The 16,498-nt window shown below is 50.1% G+C and overlaps 1 protein-coding gene across 1 annotated transcript; it reads right to left on the bottom strand.

The window, feature by feature from the left end:
• Positions 1-4,665: 4,665 nt before the first annotated feature.
• Positions 4,666-15,572, bottom strand: SPAG7 (sperm associated antigen 7). The gene is made up of 7 exons (XM_063930747.1): positions 15,446-15,572; positions 11,582-11,649; positions 8,693-8,781; positions 8,063-8,147; positions 7,890-7,979; positions 6,524-6,680; positions 4,666-5,794 (listed from the first exon to the last, which is right to left on the bottom strand). The coding sequence occupies exons 1-7, from the start codon at positions 15,528-15,530 to the stop codon at positions 5,682-5,684; spliced, it is 687 nt and encodes a 228-aa protein (XP_063786817.1). The 5' UTR covers positions 15,531-15,572; the 3' UTR covers positions 4,666-5,681.
• Positions 15,573-16,498: the final 926 nt, after the last annotated feature.

The raw sequence follows: 16,498 nt of genomic DNA, 5'->3' as shown, positions 1-16,498 counted from the left end.
TGATTGATGTGAAAAGATGACACTACCTTTGGTAAGAAATCGGGTTTCGTCCGAAGTTCCTCTCTGTCATCATGAAACACCAAATACGGTGGCTTGCATGACAAGGCACCCAAATCTGAAACACGCCTTGCCGAAGCTAAGGCTAGAAGAAAAATTGTTTTCCAAGTGAGAAACTTTATATCCACTTGCTGTAAGTGTTCAAAATATGAAGACTGTAAGAAATCTAAAACCAGATTCAAGCTGTAGGTGGAATGAATGGAGGCTGAACTCTGAGGACACCTTGGAGAAAAGGTGTGTAGAGACGGCAATAGAGCCAATCGTCTTTGAAAGTAAATTGACAAAGCAGATACCTGCACCTTTAGTGTAGATAAACGCAGTCCTCCATTTAAACCCGTCTGTAGAAATAACAGAAGACGGAATAACTGGAAAGATGATGTCGGAAACTGCCGAGCTTCACAGCAACCTATATAGGCACGCCAAATTCTGTAATAATGAGCTGCCGTAACCGGCTTCCTAGCTCGTAACATGGTTGGTATATACTGTAATGCCCTCTCTTCTTAAGAGGGCGGTCTCTCCAACCACCCCGTCAAACGTAGCCACGCTAAATAGGGGTAAAAGAACAGACCCTGTTGTAACAGGTCTGAACGTAGTAGGAGCGGCCAAGGATCGTCTGCGAGTAGTCCGCGGCGATCCGAGAACCAAGCTCTCCGAGACCAATGAGGCATCACCAGTATGACTGTGACGGACTCTCTTGTGTTCCGTTTTAGCGACAGAGAGCAGCGGAAAACGGTGGAAACAGATACACGAGGCTGTACGGGCCCGCGATTGTGAGAGCATCCACCGCCACTGCCCTTGGATCTCTCGTTCCGGACACATACTGGAGCGTTTGTAATTGTTGCGAGATGCCATCAGGTCCACCTGAGGATATTCCACCTGTGGACCAACTTTTGAAACACCTCTGGATTTAATGCCCATTCTCCTGGATGAAAATCCCGACTGCTGAGATAATCCGCCTCCCAGTTGTTCACTCCCGGAATGAACCCTGCCGACAATATCACCTGGTGGTATTTTGGTCAATTGAGGATTCTAGCTACTTCCCGCATTGCCATGCGGCTTCTCGTTCCTCCTTGTTTGTTGATGTATGCGACTGCAGTCGCGTTGTCTGACTGCACTTGGACAATCTAAGAGAGGGAAGCATGTGTAATGCTTGTCGTAGTGCATTGTAAATTGCGCGGAGTTCCAGGACATTTTTAGACAGCAATTTGTCGTGATCCGCCCAGAGACCCTGTCGCTGACAATTTTGAACTATAGCTCCCCAACCTCTGAGACTCACGTTCGCCGTTAGAATTATTCAATTCCAGCCGCCGCCTGCGGTTAAATTGTGAACCTTGAGCCCCAGAGTAGAGACACCCTCGCCCTTGCCGACAACCTCACCCTGTGGGAAATCTGCAGAATGCGAGGCCGACCACTATTGTTGAAATGGACGGGAGGGAAAACTTCCGAACTGAAGCGCTTCGAAAGCCACCACCATTGTTCCTAATAGGGGAATACACAAATGTACAGAGAGTGTGCGTGGCTTGAGCACTTATTGTACCAGATAAATAATCTGTACTTTCTGTTGTAGTAGGGAAATTCTTTGATTTACCGTATCGAGAATTATACCTAGAAATTGAAGTGATCAGCTGGACGGAGCTTACACATAGAGACGGAAATAGATGCGATTTCTTGAAATTGACCCTCCAACCGGGGTGTATGTTATCAGCGCAAGTTGGAGGAGCATCTGTTGAAACTGAGTTTTCATGAGCAGATCGTCTAAATACGGAACGATAGTCACTGCCAGGGATCTGAGATGAGCTATTATCACAGACATCACTCTGGCGAATACCCGAGGCGCTGACGAGAGGCCAAACGGTAGAGCCTGTGTGGCGTATTGCAAAACGCAAGAACCTCTGATGAGGTGACCAAATCAAAATGTGTAAGTACGCATCCTTGAAATCAAGCGCAATCATGCAATCTTGTGGCTTCAAATCTGCAAATACTGACCGCAGAAATTCCATATTCAATCTGTAGTAAGTGACTTACTGATTGAGACAGACGGAGCCCTCCGAAATCAGTACCACAAACAGATGGGAATAATAACCCTGACCTTGTTGGTGTACCAGGCTGGAATTAAAAACTGCTGAATCCAGCAGAGACTGAATGGCAATCTTCCAAAACGCCTTCTTGTCGTCCGACAGAGACAGTCCAGTTTTGACAACAAAAACGCAGTGGCGGAAGACAGCTTTCTTTTAACACTAAATTGCGGATACATCCATCAGTGGATGTCTGGAATCCCGGCAAATGTAACATCTGAAGGCGCGCTACCACAATTGGAAATCCAAAATGGCCTGGGAGCCCGTCAAGCCACTGGCTTGTTGATGATTTTAGCGCCCTGGTGTTACAAGGCGTGGCTGTACCACAGCCTTGACAGGACTGAAGTCTAAAGTGAACGCCGGACCAGAGTATTTCCGTCTTGGTACCGGTGGAGGCAATGGCAGGAAACTAGACTCTCTCCCCTCCGCCTTGGCCTGAGAAATGCATTTGTCAATTTTAGGACGAAACAACTTCTGGCCACCGTATTCTTTTGACCTCTGACTCCGCTTGCCAAGAACGCAGCCAGAGAACCTGTCGTGCTGTAACTAGCGACGATGAAAGGCGAGAAGCGAGCTAACAGCCGGCAGCAGAAGCTGTACATAGCTACTTAGCAGCTTCTCCGATTTGATTAACGATAAGTATAACGTGATCGTCATTGTTTCCATACAAAAAGCGCCTTAGTGACCCAAATCTATGTTACATCTGAAGGGTCTTTATAAGGTTTGACACAGACGAATCCACCAATGGCGGATTCTCCAATGTAGATGTCACTGTGTGGAAATGGGTAAGTAGAATTAAATCTGTGAGGTATAGAACCGGTTATTCGGTTATTTTGCGTTTCTACTAACATCTTATTAAGATATCCTAAATAAGAACCCCATTGCTCCTTAGTCTCTGTAAACTTCAGAGACTGACGCACTGGTCATTATCAATGTAAAAAAAAACCGCACTTGTGACTGCTGGTCTAATGTGCCCTCCTCACCCTTATGTAGCGTCGTGAGGTTTGGCATAGAATTGTCAGACCGCAACACAGCAGAAACGGTTAAAGTATAAGACCAATTAATTAATATCCGTTAGATTTGACGGTCTTTTCCGAGACTCGGATCTAACCGCTCGTGTCGAACGGTGGCCAATTGTAATTGCAGCCCAGCCATTACATTTGCGTAGCATAGGAATGAAAACTGGTTCCGGAGTGGAAACCACACAATAAACAAAGACCGACACTTGCACGCTCAGTAAAAGCGTTACTTAAGGTGTGTAATATACATATATATATATATATCCGAAATGCATTCACTTTGCCAGCCTATATAAAAGCTGAAGCAAAAATTCCCACTAACACCCCTGCGCCTCCGGTGGAGTAGTGTTGTAGGACAGGAACGTTCTGGAATTAGAAAGAGGAAGAAACAGGAAGCATGGTTAAAATAGCCCCCATGCCATGCTTACACTGATAATCCCAGATCAGGTTACAATACATTCTGTGTGAATATAGGCTCAATAGTCTATTATACAGGGAGAATCACAGGTTAGGTTATTAATATAACCTATATGAATGTGGCAGCCTGTCATATTTTACTAACACATCTTTCCCTGCAGCAGCGCTGCCTGTGGCTTGTCCCCCCCACCTCCCCCTGTGTTCCGTGTCGCAGCGGGGAGCGGGTGCCGGGAAGCTGACCTTGCAGGGAGGCAGGGAACGTTGTGAGGAGAGCGGCCGAGTGTTCGGCTGGCTGGAGCGGCGTGTAGCGGCTTCCGGCGGTGCTAGTGAGAGCGCTGTGCTGCGGCGGTCTCCCTGGCTTTGAAGTCCGTACAGCGCGGACGGAGCGGCTGGCGCGGGCGCTGGTATTAGCGGCGGGTGCGGGCGGCGGTAAAGAAAACGGACCCCACACAGCGGGGCGGCAGCGCGCGCAGACCGCCCCGTTCCCCCCAGCATACCTTGTCTCGTAGGGAGGGCTGCGACGGGGCTTCTATCTGTAAGCTCCGTCCAGCTCTTGTTCCTGGCTGCGACGGGGCTTCTATCTGTAAGCTCTGTGCAGCTCTCGTTCATGGCTGCGACGGGGCTTCTATGTGTAAGCTCCGTCCAGCTGATCACGTCTTCATGGCTTGATCACTTCTTCATGGCTGCGACGGGCTTCTATCTGTAAGCTCCGTCCAGCTGTTGCAGGAGGCAGTGAGCTGCCTGTGGCTGTGAGGGTGCTCTTTGTGAGGACCGACACGCCATGCGCTGCTTGCAGCGGCACTATCCCGGACCCATGTTTTTCCAGAAACTGGGAAGGGATGTAAAAAAGTAAAAATTTAAAAGTAAAAATGATAAATTAATAAAATCTTCAACTAAGTGTGGGAACTCCACACAAGCCTTGTTAGTGCTGTGAGCACAGAAAAAACACTGAGGTACTCGGGGATATGGAGGGGTGGAGAGTTCTAAATTTAAATATTCAGTGCCTTTGTTTCTGCTAAGCCGTCCATATCCCAAGAGTACTCCAGTGCCCCCTAGTGGATGAAAAAGAAATAAGAACTAAATAAAACACACGTTCCTTTAAATTCAACAGGTTTGTTCACTTTAATGAAGAGGTAGCTTTAAATAAGTCAGGGCGGGAAATAACCTTATATATGCAGAACAGACGTAGCGATCGCAGAGAGGGCGGGTGCTCCATATCAGTAATTAAATAATTCTCTGTAGAACATTCTCTTGCAGCCAGTAACTCACTTCTAAAAACAAAACTAAAAACGCAACAAGCCAGATCTCAGGGAAAAGGAGTCTTTACGTCAGGGGTGGGGCACCTTTGGCCCCTTCCATCTGTTGTTGAACTACACATACCAGCATGCCTTGCTATCTGGCCATGCTAAAACTGTTGCAGGGCATGCTGGGATGTGTAGTTCAACAACAGGAAGACCGAAGGTTCCCCACCCCTGGTTTACATCATGGCCTCCGAGATATCACAGCTTCTTTGTGGTCTAAAAAGAACCCCTCCAGGGATGGAACGGCAGGCTGCCGCAAACACAGTCTGATGTGGCTCCCACTCACAATGTCCTATCAGAAATCCTAAAACTATATGGAAAAAAAAATATATATATATAACTATCCCAAAACATTACAAATATAAGGCTTAAAACATATTACAAAAGCAGATTATCATTGATCAGGCTAAAATCAGGCGCTTTCAGACTCAGGGGCCCGGAGTAACTCTGCTCGATATGGCCCCGGTTCTTCTGTGAGTAAAACATTCTTCCAAAAAAGCAGGATACGGACGTCAGAGCGGCGTCAGCTTCAGATAACAAATCCACCCTCGCGGACAGGGGAGAGACAACATGGAAACAGAGGTAAGCGTTTTATAATCCTCTCTTTTTACCGTCCGTCTGGGCCCAGGTGTCGCTACAGGACTTACTGCGCAATATCTTTGAAATGAAGAGAAATAAAGCCCACACAGACAACAACAAAAAAAAAAAGTTTTAAAAACGTAAAAATATCCATCAGATAAAATCTGTCTTCACGGTGTCTTTCCATCCACTACCACTAGGGGGCAGGTTGGGTCTCAGATGCCCAAAGCGTCTTAATTGCTGCTGGACGCCGACTCCCCGTCCTCTTGTTTTAGGCGCTTCTTGGCGCGGATCTCATTCATGGCCTCCTCGATGGAACGGGTGTCCCGCTTGTTAGCAACAGGAACTGGGGACAAGGATGCAGAAGTATTAGGAGACAACCAACACTACATGACCCACCACCCACTGTTTCAGACCGATCCACTGGAGTCTCCAAATACCTGCTCTGACCCACGACCAAAAGATCGCTGCCTTTTAATATTTACTACCAGCCCTACCAATGTTATTACTGCCACTCAGTGGACACAAATCTGCTGAAGAGCGCAAAATTAGATTTTCCATTTCTTGCTCATTTATAATCTCTCATTCAAATACCTAAAGGAGCGATTCTGAAACGCGGTCTTTATATCACCCAACAGTCCAGGTATTAGGAATATCCCTGCTTGTACACAGATGGTAAAATCAAACTGAATGAGGTACTAATTAAGTCACCTGTGCCCAAGCACGGATATTCTTAAAGCCTGGACTGCAGTTTTGAGGATTGCATTTGGGTACCACTATCCTAAAAGGGTTCTCACGAGAAGGACCTGTGTCAGCAGGTCGGAATCCGAGATCCCAAAATGACCTACCAGCAATTATTCTACCAAACGCGCCACTTTCCACGGATGTTTCCAAAAATGTATCTAATTTACAACAGTTGACAATTGGCGAGCCAGCCGGGATTGATACTAATACACTGAACTTACAACTGGTAAACTGAAACAGAAGTCTTAAGTCTAAATAATCGTTCCAATAGAGGTTTTATCAGTTTTGGTCTAAATGGTTATATATTTTTATGGTCTTACTCCTTCCTTACCACAGCCGTAGGTCTTGTTGGCTTGCAGGGTGTGGGCAGCATCCTTGGCGGCAACCTTCCCAATTAGGTGGCTGTATTTATCCTTGTAGTCGGAGGCTGGGTTGACACAGGACGGACCTCGCAGTGCATCGGCTTCTGCCTCCCTCCGGGCCAGCTCCTGCCGGGAACACAGAATACCGTAAGCACCAACCTGCCACCATTACTGGGCTACTGACCAGATCAACAGCCCTCTAAATTCTATTCCTGTACTTAAATCATTGTCTCAGACTCCAATGGTGGACACTGGGGCATAGAGAGCAGACATAAAAGCTTGGGAACTTTAAGGTTACATTCCAAAGCACTACAGCTTCCCCTCGGGAACATGCTAGTACCCTAACCAGGGTATAACTGAGAAACCAATGAAGGAAGTCTGGAATATTATAAAAGGAATCCACCTGGCGACATTTTATGTAGACACTGGACAACCTCTCTGAAGGACATACAGATCTCCAGTCTTGCACCATTCTCTGGCCCTATGGGCTTGAATCAGCCATTCTTTTACAACAAGCCATAGAGTGCTCTGCCTCTGGAGACCTATGCCGGTCTGAGCCTGGAATCTCAACCTCCGGATTTAGATTCTCAGTTTTGAGACCACCTTGGTCTGAAATGAAAGTTTGGAACTGAAAATAGCCCTGTTTTCATGAGAGATGAGAAACGAGGACCTACAAGACACAGAATCACCAACTCTCAACTCTCCAGGCAGCGAATAGAGCAAACAGGAAGCCAAATAATCGCTTAAGTTCCTTAATACCCAGGATTGAAAAAATGGCCCGGGATTGGCCTCCCTAGTTTCAACAGCCGCATCATTAAAGCCAACCTAGGTAGGCTGTGGTGAGACCATGTCCTTTCCTTTCTCAAACACCCACAAAACCATCTAGATGGAAGAGGCATTTGGATTCCTTTGTCCTGGGGTGGAAACACTACATCTACACCTTGTGGTTTAAAAAAAAAAGTTTACATCATGTTGATCCCAAAGGTCCACTGTCTGTTGTAAGACTTAAGGTGAAGAGACCATCCCCAGGGTAAAGGGTAGGTCTGCTGAGAAAACCTGCTTCTCCATTTCCTACCCCAGGACAAAACCCACTGTGACGGCCGCAACTTCTACCTCCGTCCTTCACGTTATCCCATCAGTCTGATACCATCTGTTTTTTGTCTGTCATTACCACGTCTCTATTAACGTTTGCTGCAGAGTATGCCAAGTTACTTCCCCAACAATGTTTAGAAGATAGAGGTCACCCTATACTAGGTCCCCATCATTAGGATACGGCTCTGCCCCCATCAGAGAACCCTTGTTCAGTAGATGGCCTGGTGAGCCCGTCCCCCGTACCTTTAGCTTTCTCTTCTCCTCCGCCTTTGCCGGGTCCCACTCCTCACCCTTACGATACGCCTCCAGCTCTTCGTTGCACGGTGCAAACTCCTGAGAGGGAAACACAGTGAGATCTGCGGCACCGCAAGACCGAGTGTAACACAAACCCCAGAGCCAGGCCGATGGCCACTCACGTTCTTAAATATCATGACGTATCTGCTCTCCTCATCTTCTCCGAACGAGAAAGAGGTCAGTCCGGCCACTTCCACCACGTCGTGTCTGTAAGAGAGAAGGAGACCCCAAAACGTTGGTAGTAAAGACCCTGTTCCAATATAAACAGCACACACTGACTGATTTCTTGAAGTGCCATGCTCCAATGGACCCGACCTATACCCCATGGTAACTACATTTCCCAGTATCCACTACGACGTTAGAGAAAATAAATAAAAATGTATGTATGTATGTATGTATGTATGTATACATACATACATACGATTCATGGACTAGGACTATATATTTTAAAGAAATATATTTCAAGATATTAACTATTCGAGTGTCTGTGCACAATCCGAGTCCCGGTGAGCGTCAGCTCTTCGCCTACGTCTCAGTGGGGGGTAGAAATAAATGTTTGATTCTAGGAGGTTTTAGTCATTTTTAGACACATATCAATACTGGGAGAGGACGAAGGAGCCTGGCACGAAGAGCTTACAGTCTAAATGTGCGATGGACAAATAGCTGAAGATAGACAAAAGGAACAAGTTACAAGTAAACGCAGCTACCAGCAGGGGGCGCTGCCAACTAAGGGCAACACACAGGTCACTCACAGGATGCTGCGCTCAATCTTCCCCATAGGCTTAAACTTTTTCTTCGTCTCAGTGGTGTCCTGGATAAACTCCGAGATCTCCTTCTCCATCTGTAACACAGCAATATACTCAGTAATCCTGCAGGGGGAGGGACAGGCCCATAGCTCCCTTCTGTCTGAGTCACCCTGCAGGGGGAGGGACAGGCTCATAGCTCCCTTCTGTCTGAGTCACCCTGCAGGGGGAGGGACAGGCCCATAGCTCCCTTCTGTCCGAGTCACCCTGCAGGGGGAGGGACAGGCTCATAAGCTCCCTTCTGTCTGTGTCACCCTGCAGGGGGAGGGACCGGCTCATAAGCTCCCTTCTGTCTGTGTCACCCTGCAGGGGGAGGGACCGGCTCATAAGCTCCCTTCTGTCTGTGTCACCCTGCAGGGGGAGGGACAGGCTCATAGCTCCCTTCTGTCTGAGTCACCCTGCAGGGGGAGGGACAGGCTCATAGCTCCCTTCTGTCTGAGTCACCCTGCAGGGGGAGGGACAGGCCCATAGCTCCCTTCTGTCTGAGTCACCCTGCAGGGGGAGGGACAGGCTCATAAGCTCCCTTCTGTCTGTGTCACCCTGCAGGGGGAGGGACCGGCTCATAAGCTCCCTTCTGTCTGTGTCACCCTGCAGGGGGAGGGACAGGCTCATAAGCTCCCTTCTGTCTGTGTCACCCTGCAGGGGGAGGGGCAGGCTCATAGCTCCCTTCTGTCTGAGTCACCCTGCAGGGGGAGGGACAGGCTCATAGCTCCCTTCTGTCTGTGTCACCCTGCAGGGGGAGGGACAGGCCCATAGCTCCCTTCTGTCTGAGTCACCCTGCAGGGGGAGGGACAGGCTCATAGCTCCCTTCTGTCTGAGTCACCCTGCAGGGGGAGGGACAAGCCCATAGCTCCCTTCTGTCTGAGTCACCCTGCAGGGGGAGGGACAGGCTCATAAGCTCCCTTCTGTCTGTGTCACCCTGCAGGGGGAGGGGCAGGCTCATAAGCTCCCTTCTGTCTGTGTCACCCTGCAGGGGGAGGGGCAGGCTCATAGCTCCCTTCTGTCTGTGTCACCCTGCAGGGGGAGGGACAGGCTCATAGCTCCCTTCTGTCTGTGTCACCCTGCAGGGGGAGGGGCAGGCCCATAGCTCCCTTCTGTCTGAGTCACCCTGCAGGGGGAGGGACAGGCCCATAGCTCCCTTCTGTCTGAGTCACCCTGCAGGGGGAGGGACAGGCTCATAAGCTCCCTTCTGTCTGTGTCACCCTGCAGGGGGAGGGACAGGCTCATAAGCTCCCTTCTGTCTGTCACCCTGCAGGGGGAGGGACAGGCTCATAAGCTCCCTTCTGTCTGTGTCACCCTGCAGGGGGAGGGGCAGGCTCATAGCTCCCTTCTGTCTGTGTCACCCTGCAGGGGGAGGGACAGGCTCATAGCTCCCTTCTATCTGTTTCACCCTGCAGGGGGAGGGACAGGCTCATAGCTCCCTTCTGTCTGTGTCACCCTGCAGGGGGAGGGACAGGCTCATAAGCTCCCTTCTGTCTGTGTCACCCTGCAGGGGGAGGGACAGGCTCATAAGCTCCCTTCTGTGTCACCCTGTAGGGGGAGGGGCATACACATAGCTCCCTTCTGTCTGTGTCACCCTGCAGGAGGGACAGGCCCATGGCTCCCTTCTGTCTGAGTCACCCTGCAGGGGGAGGGACAGGCTCATAGCTCCCTTCTGTCTGTGTCACCCTGCAGGGGGAGGGACAGGCTCATAAGCTCCCTTCTGTGTCACCCTGTAGGGGGAGGGGCATACACATAGCTCCCTTCTGTCTGTGTCACCCTGCAGGAGGGACAGGCCCATGGCTCCCTTCTGTCTGAGTCACCCTGCAGGGGGAGGGACAGGCTCATAGCTCCCTTCTGTCTGTTTCACCCTGCAGGGGGAGGGACAGGCTCATAGCTCCCTTCTGTCTGAGTCACCCTGCAGGGGGAGGGACAGGCTCATAAGCTCCCTTCTGTCTGTCACCCTGCAGGGGGAGGGGCAGGCTCATAAGCTCCCTTCTGTGTCACCCTGCAGGGGGAGGGACCGGCTCATAAGCTCCCTTCTGTCTGTCACCCTGCAGGGGGAGGGACCGGCTCATAAGCTCCCTTCTGTGTCACCCTGCAGGGGGAGGGACCGGCTCATAAGCTCCCTTCTGTCTGTGTCACCCTGCAGGGGGAGGGACTGGCTCATAGGCTCCCTTCTGTCTGTGTCACCCTGCAGTGGGAGGAACAGGCTCATAAGCTCCCTTCTGTCTGTGTCACCCTGCAGGGGGAGGGGCAGGCCCATAGCTCCCTTCTGTCTGAATCACCCTGCAGGGGGAGGGACAGGCTCATAAGCTCCCTTCTGTCTGTGTCACCCTGCAGGGGGAGGGACAGGCTCATAAGCTCCCTTCTGTCTGTGTCACCCTGCAGGGGGAGGGACAGGCTCATAAGCTCCCTTCTGTCTGTGTCACCCTGCAGGGGGAGGGGCAGGCTCATAGCTCCCTTCTGTCTGTTTCACCCTGCAGGGGGAGGGACAGGCTCATAGCTCCCTTCTGTCTGTGTCACCCTGCAGGGGGAGGGACAGGCTCATAAGCTCCCTTCTGTCTGTGTCACCCTGCAGGGGGAAGGGCAGGCAGGCTCATAAGCTCCCTTCTGTGTCACCCTGCAGGGGGAGGGACCGGCTCATAAGCTCTCTTCTGTCTGTGTCACCCTGTAGGGGGAGGGACCGACTCATAGGCTCCCTTCTGTCTGTGTCACCCTGCAGGGGGAGGGACAGGCTCATAAGCTCCCTTCTGTCTGTCACCCTGCAGGGGGAGGGGCAGGCTCATAGCTCCCTTCTGTCTGTCACCCTGCAGGGGGAGGGGCATTCTCATATCGTACTCTCTCTTGGTCACTCACCTTTTTCCTAAACTCCATCTTCTGTCTCTTTTCATGCTCCTTAATATTCTTGATCCTGGCCGCTTGTTCTGTAGAATCATAAAATAGTCAAATCACAGGTATACACATACCGATACGCCCACATACATCTGGCACCATTACGCCACGCAGCGGAGATCCCCTGCAACTCTGCTAACATTGGGAGTCTTTTTTGTGAAAATGCGTCTTACTGGCAATGCAATGTGACTAGGACGCAGGAGGAGACTGCGCCGGGTAATGTGATGTATAACAAGTGTATACGTCTGTATATGGAGCAGAACAATACATGGGAAAATACTGGTGCTGCTTACTCCTACAGTGCGATCACATCAGGCTGTTCGGGGCTGCAGTGGACGTCACACACCCTCCCTGAAACCACTGACACTCCCCGTAAGCGCTCAGTTTCCACCCACAAACGGCCTCTTCCTGCCAATCACCTTGCGTACACCCGTGCCAATGGATCCTTCGCGTGAACTTGGCGCTGACCGGCAATGCCCGTTGTAGCCGTCCGACGCGCCTGCGCATTGCGGTGTATACGCACGCGCAGTCTGGACCTGATCACCCACTGTGCAAAAACGCACAGCAGCGATCAGATCTGAATTACCCCCAAAAGCCATAAACAAATGGACAAGACAAGAAAGAAACGACTTACATTACAGGACAATGTAGGACAAGTACGTGATATATAAACATGGCTGCATGGAATAGCCTCCCATCAGAGGTGGTAGAGGCTAAGACAGTAGAGCAATTTAAACATGCATGGGATAGACATAAGGATATCCTTACAAAGAAATAAGGAACAAATAAGGTTAGTGATAAAAAAAAAATAATATATAAAAAAAAAAAAGGGGCAGACTAGATGGGCCAAGTGGTTCTTATCTGCCGACAAATTCTATGTTTCTATGTTTCTATCAGGGGACAGGACTCTTCAAAAAATTGTTGGGGTGGCAGAAACTGAGGGTTAGTTGCCGATAAAGGGAGTATGGAGTAGAAAAGAAAAAGTCTACGAGAAGGATAAGCACATGAGGGAAGAGGGCCCTGCTCGTGAGAGCTTACATTCTAAAGGGGAGGGGTAGACAGACAGGGGTGACACAGATGGGGTACATAGAGAACGTGGAACAGAGGGTTAGGATGAGATTGACTGGGTTTGGTAAAGAAGTGGGTTTTGAGAGCCCGTTTGAAGTTTTGTAGAGAGGTGGAGAGTCTGAGGGGGAGAGGTAGGGAATTCCAGAGAAGTGGTGCAGCACGTGAGAAATCTTAGAAGTAGGAGTGGGAGGAAGTAATCAGTAGGCAGGAGAGTCGGCGTGCATTAGCAGAGCGAAGAGGACGGGGGGGAGAGTAAAGGAGATAAGATCAGAGATGTAGATGGGAGAGGAGTGGGTGAGGGCTTTGTAAGCGAGTGTGAGAAGCTTGAAATGGATTCTGAAAGGGAAGGGGAGCCAGTGAAGGGTCTTGTAGGAGAGGGGAGGTGGACGTAGTGCGTTTGGTGAGGAAGATGAGCCGGGCAGCAGCATTGAGGATAGATTGGAGTGGAGAGAGGTAATTGTCAGGAATGCCAGTCAGGAGGAGATTACAGTAGTCCAGTCTGGAGATGACCAGTGAGTGGATAAGGGTCTTAGTGGCATCCTGGGTGAGAAAGTGTCTGACCCTGGAAATAGAGATGAAAGCTGCAGGACTGAGAGGTTCTGAATGTGTGTTGTGAAGGAGAGGGAGGAGTCAAGGATTACGCCAAGACAGCGCACTTGGGGGCTAGAGGAGATAGTAATGCCATCAAAATGAGAGTGTGGGAGGTGAGGTTATGCAGGAGGGAGGAAAGATGATCAGATCAGGCTTAAGGTGGGTACACACTGATAGATATATCTGCAGATCAATTGATTGGCAGATATATCTATGGACGGTTCGACGTCATTAACGGGGCGGGCGTGTACACATGGCAAACCAGTTCAGCTGTCAATCACCGCCGGCGCATGTGTACATGCGGCCGAATGGTCACCCGTACACACACAGCGATGCGCCAATATATTGGTAGATATATTGGCCGTTCACAGACATATCGCCCGTACACACTGGCCAACGGACCCGCGATTTATCAACCGTTCAATAGAACGGCCGATATATCGGCCAGTGTGTACCCACCTTTAGACATGTTACGTGTAAGAAAGCGCTGGGACATCCAGGTAGAGACAGCTGGAGATACGAGTGAGGAGAGTGCAACCACAGCCGCCTCCTCCGCTGCACCACCGCGCCCTCTGCCGCCTCCTCCTCCGCTGTACTGCCGCCTTCAGCCTCCTCTGCACCTCCGCCAACTCCTACAGCCTCCTCCTCCGCCTCACACCATCCTCAGCAGTCTCATCCACCGCACCGCAGACCACACCATCCTCAGCACCTCCGCTGCTAAATAGCTAATCTTACCCTGCTGCCTTTCTCTCCCTCTAGTCCCTACTTTATGCCCTAGCTGTCCCTCTCCCTGAATTTTGTGTTGTTCCATGTGGTATAATATGAATTTTGGCTCATACCGTGTGCTGTAATGTGAATTTCGGATCATACCGTGTGCTGTAATGTGAATTTCGGATCATACCGTGTGCTGTAATGTGAATTTTGGCTCATACCGTGTGCTGTAATGTGAATTTTGGCTCATACCATGTGCTATAATGTGAATTTTGGCTCATACCGTGTGCTGTAATGTGAATTTTGGCTCATACCGTGTGCTATAATGTGAATTTTGGCTCATACTGTGTGCTGTAATGTGAATTTTGGCTCATACCGTGTGCTATAATGTGAATTTTGGCTCATACCGTGTGCTATAATGTGAATTTTGGCTCATACCGTGTGCTGTAATGTGAATTTTGGCTCATACCGTGTGCTATAATGTGAATTTTGGCTCATACCGTGTGCTGTAATGTGAATTTTGGCTCATACCGTGTGCTATAATGTGAATTTTGGCTCATACCGTGTGCTGTAATGTGAATTTTGGCTCATACCATGTGCTATAATGTGAATTTTGGCTCGTACCGTGTGCTGTAATGTGAATTTTGGCTCATACCGTGTGCTATAATGTGAATTTTGGCTCATACCGTGTGCTATAATGTGAAAGGGGGCACTACTACTAGATAGTATAAGGGGTCCTACTATTGTGGTGCATAATGTGTATAAGGGGTATATTGTGTGGTAAACTACACTGAAGGACACACCCCCTTTTGAGTGGCAACGCCCCATTTTCCAGAGCACACATAATTACAGCCTCCATTTTCTATACCGCCACTTAAAAATGTCCACTTCCACACGTGTGTGTGTGTGTGTGTGTGTGTATGTATATATACACACACAGTACATTCCACCTATGCACCATGCCACAGTCACCTACAGCATTACTCTCCATTGTGTAACACACCAATGTCATGTGCTGCAGGCCTTTTAAGGGAAGTGTGAGTGACAAGTACAGCGGCCAATCAGTGACAACGCCTACAGAGGCGGCAACATAAGGAAGACTGGCATAAATAAGCTCACACTGCCAGAAACTGTGTCAGCCAATCACAGGCGACCTCCGCGACAGGGCGACCAATCAGCGCCCACATAAAACGAGCAGCGTTCGCCGATTGGTTGCCCATTTGCCCAAGCTACGTACTGTGGCGAAATAAGGTCTCCCAAGAACCAGGCAACCAATAACCGTGCTACACCGGCATGACTTCCACACCGATTGGCCACTCAGTATCGGAGCCGGCCAATGAGAGCTCTGACTGGAACCGGGCATGATGTCAGAAGGAGACCGGGCAACGGGTGCAACCGCGCCCCGGCCGCATATGTCCTGCCCCTCCGTCATCCCCTCACCGTCTCTACCGTACTCACCACGGGCCTTCCGCCGGCTCTCCTTGTCCCCGACCACGGGCGGCCGCTCCATGGAGCTCAGAATAGAACCTAGCAGATCCGCCATCTTGGATCTTGTGAGCGGGAGCGCGCTCGGCCCCTCAGCGTGCGCGCTCCCTTAAAGCGGAAACAGCTTGGCACGTGTGTCCCCGCCCGCCGGCTGACATAGTCTTAAAGCGGCAATCCCTTCCCCACTGAGGCCACTCCAGTGGACAGCAGAGCAAAAGGCAGGGAGGTTCCAGAGCACCTCACACCTCATGCCAGGGCACCACCTGCTGGCAGGGTCGTAACTACCGATTGACAAGGCTTGTCATCACCAGGGGGCACTGATAGATGGGGTGGAGCACTGCCTGGCTGTGCCCACCACCCCCATATACCCATTATAACCGCTGAGGGTCATACTGCCACCCAACGCCGGGGAAGGCTCTCTGCAAATTACCTCAGCTTCGCCATTCGGAGCCGCCATGATGCTGTGTGCTGGAAAAAATGCAGCGGGCACGGCGTCATGGTGTCGCGACGTTGCACCGCCACCGCCGAGTAGAAGTTTTAGTTAGTCAAGTCCTTCACTTTGCCAGGGTACAAAGGAACGCCGGGCAGAAACACGCAATGATGTCCCAAAGATGCAGTACCCCACTTTTTCCGAAGGTGGTAGAATAAGGAACGTTTGCAGACATGCGGCCAATAACTACTACTTAGGGGGGTATGCATTTAGGTCCGTTTTTTCCGCCTGGGCAGAAAAACTTCAGCAGGAGCAAAAATACATGTGGATTGGTGAATCCACGTCTTCTCACCTGCGCTTGCAAAAACACAGCCCGTTTTCACCGATTTTGAGGCGTTTTTCAGCAATGCCTTTTCACAAAAAAAAAATTCCCTAAAAAACGGGTGAAAACGGACTCCATCGAATATAGACAGTGGGTTTAAATCAACAGCTCCCAAGAGGAAAAAACGGCCCTTACGGAATCATAGTGTGGTTCATATTTGCTTACCCTCCCGGTAAGCAATTTTTCAGGTGGTAAACCGCAAGAGTCCTAGTGA

The sequence above is a fragment of the Pseudophryne corroboree genome, chromosome 6, assembly GCF_028390025.1.
Source record: "Pseudophryne corroboree isolate aPseCor3 chromosome 6, aPseCor3.hap2, whole genome shotgun sequence".
Lineage (NCBI taxonomy): Eukaryota > Metazoa > Chordata > Amphibia > Anura > Myobatrachidae > Pseudophryne > Pseudophryne corroboree.
This window is presented reverse-complemented; position numbering and strand designations above follow the sequence as displayed.

Coding starts and splice junctions, on each gene's coding strand:
- SPAG7 (XM_063930747.1), bottom strand. CDS start 15,530: ATGGCGGATCTGCTAGGTTCTATTCTGAGCTCCATGGAGCGGCCGCCC. Junction 11,650..15,445: donor GAGCCGGCGGAAGGCCCGTG/GTGAGTACGGTA, acceptor ATGATTCTACAG/AACAAGCGGCCAGGATCAAG. Junction 5,795..6,523: donor CAACAAGACCTACGGCTGTG/GTAAGGAAGGAG, acceptor CCTTGTCCCCAG/TTCCTGTTGCTAACAAGCGG.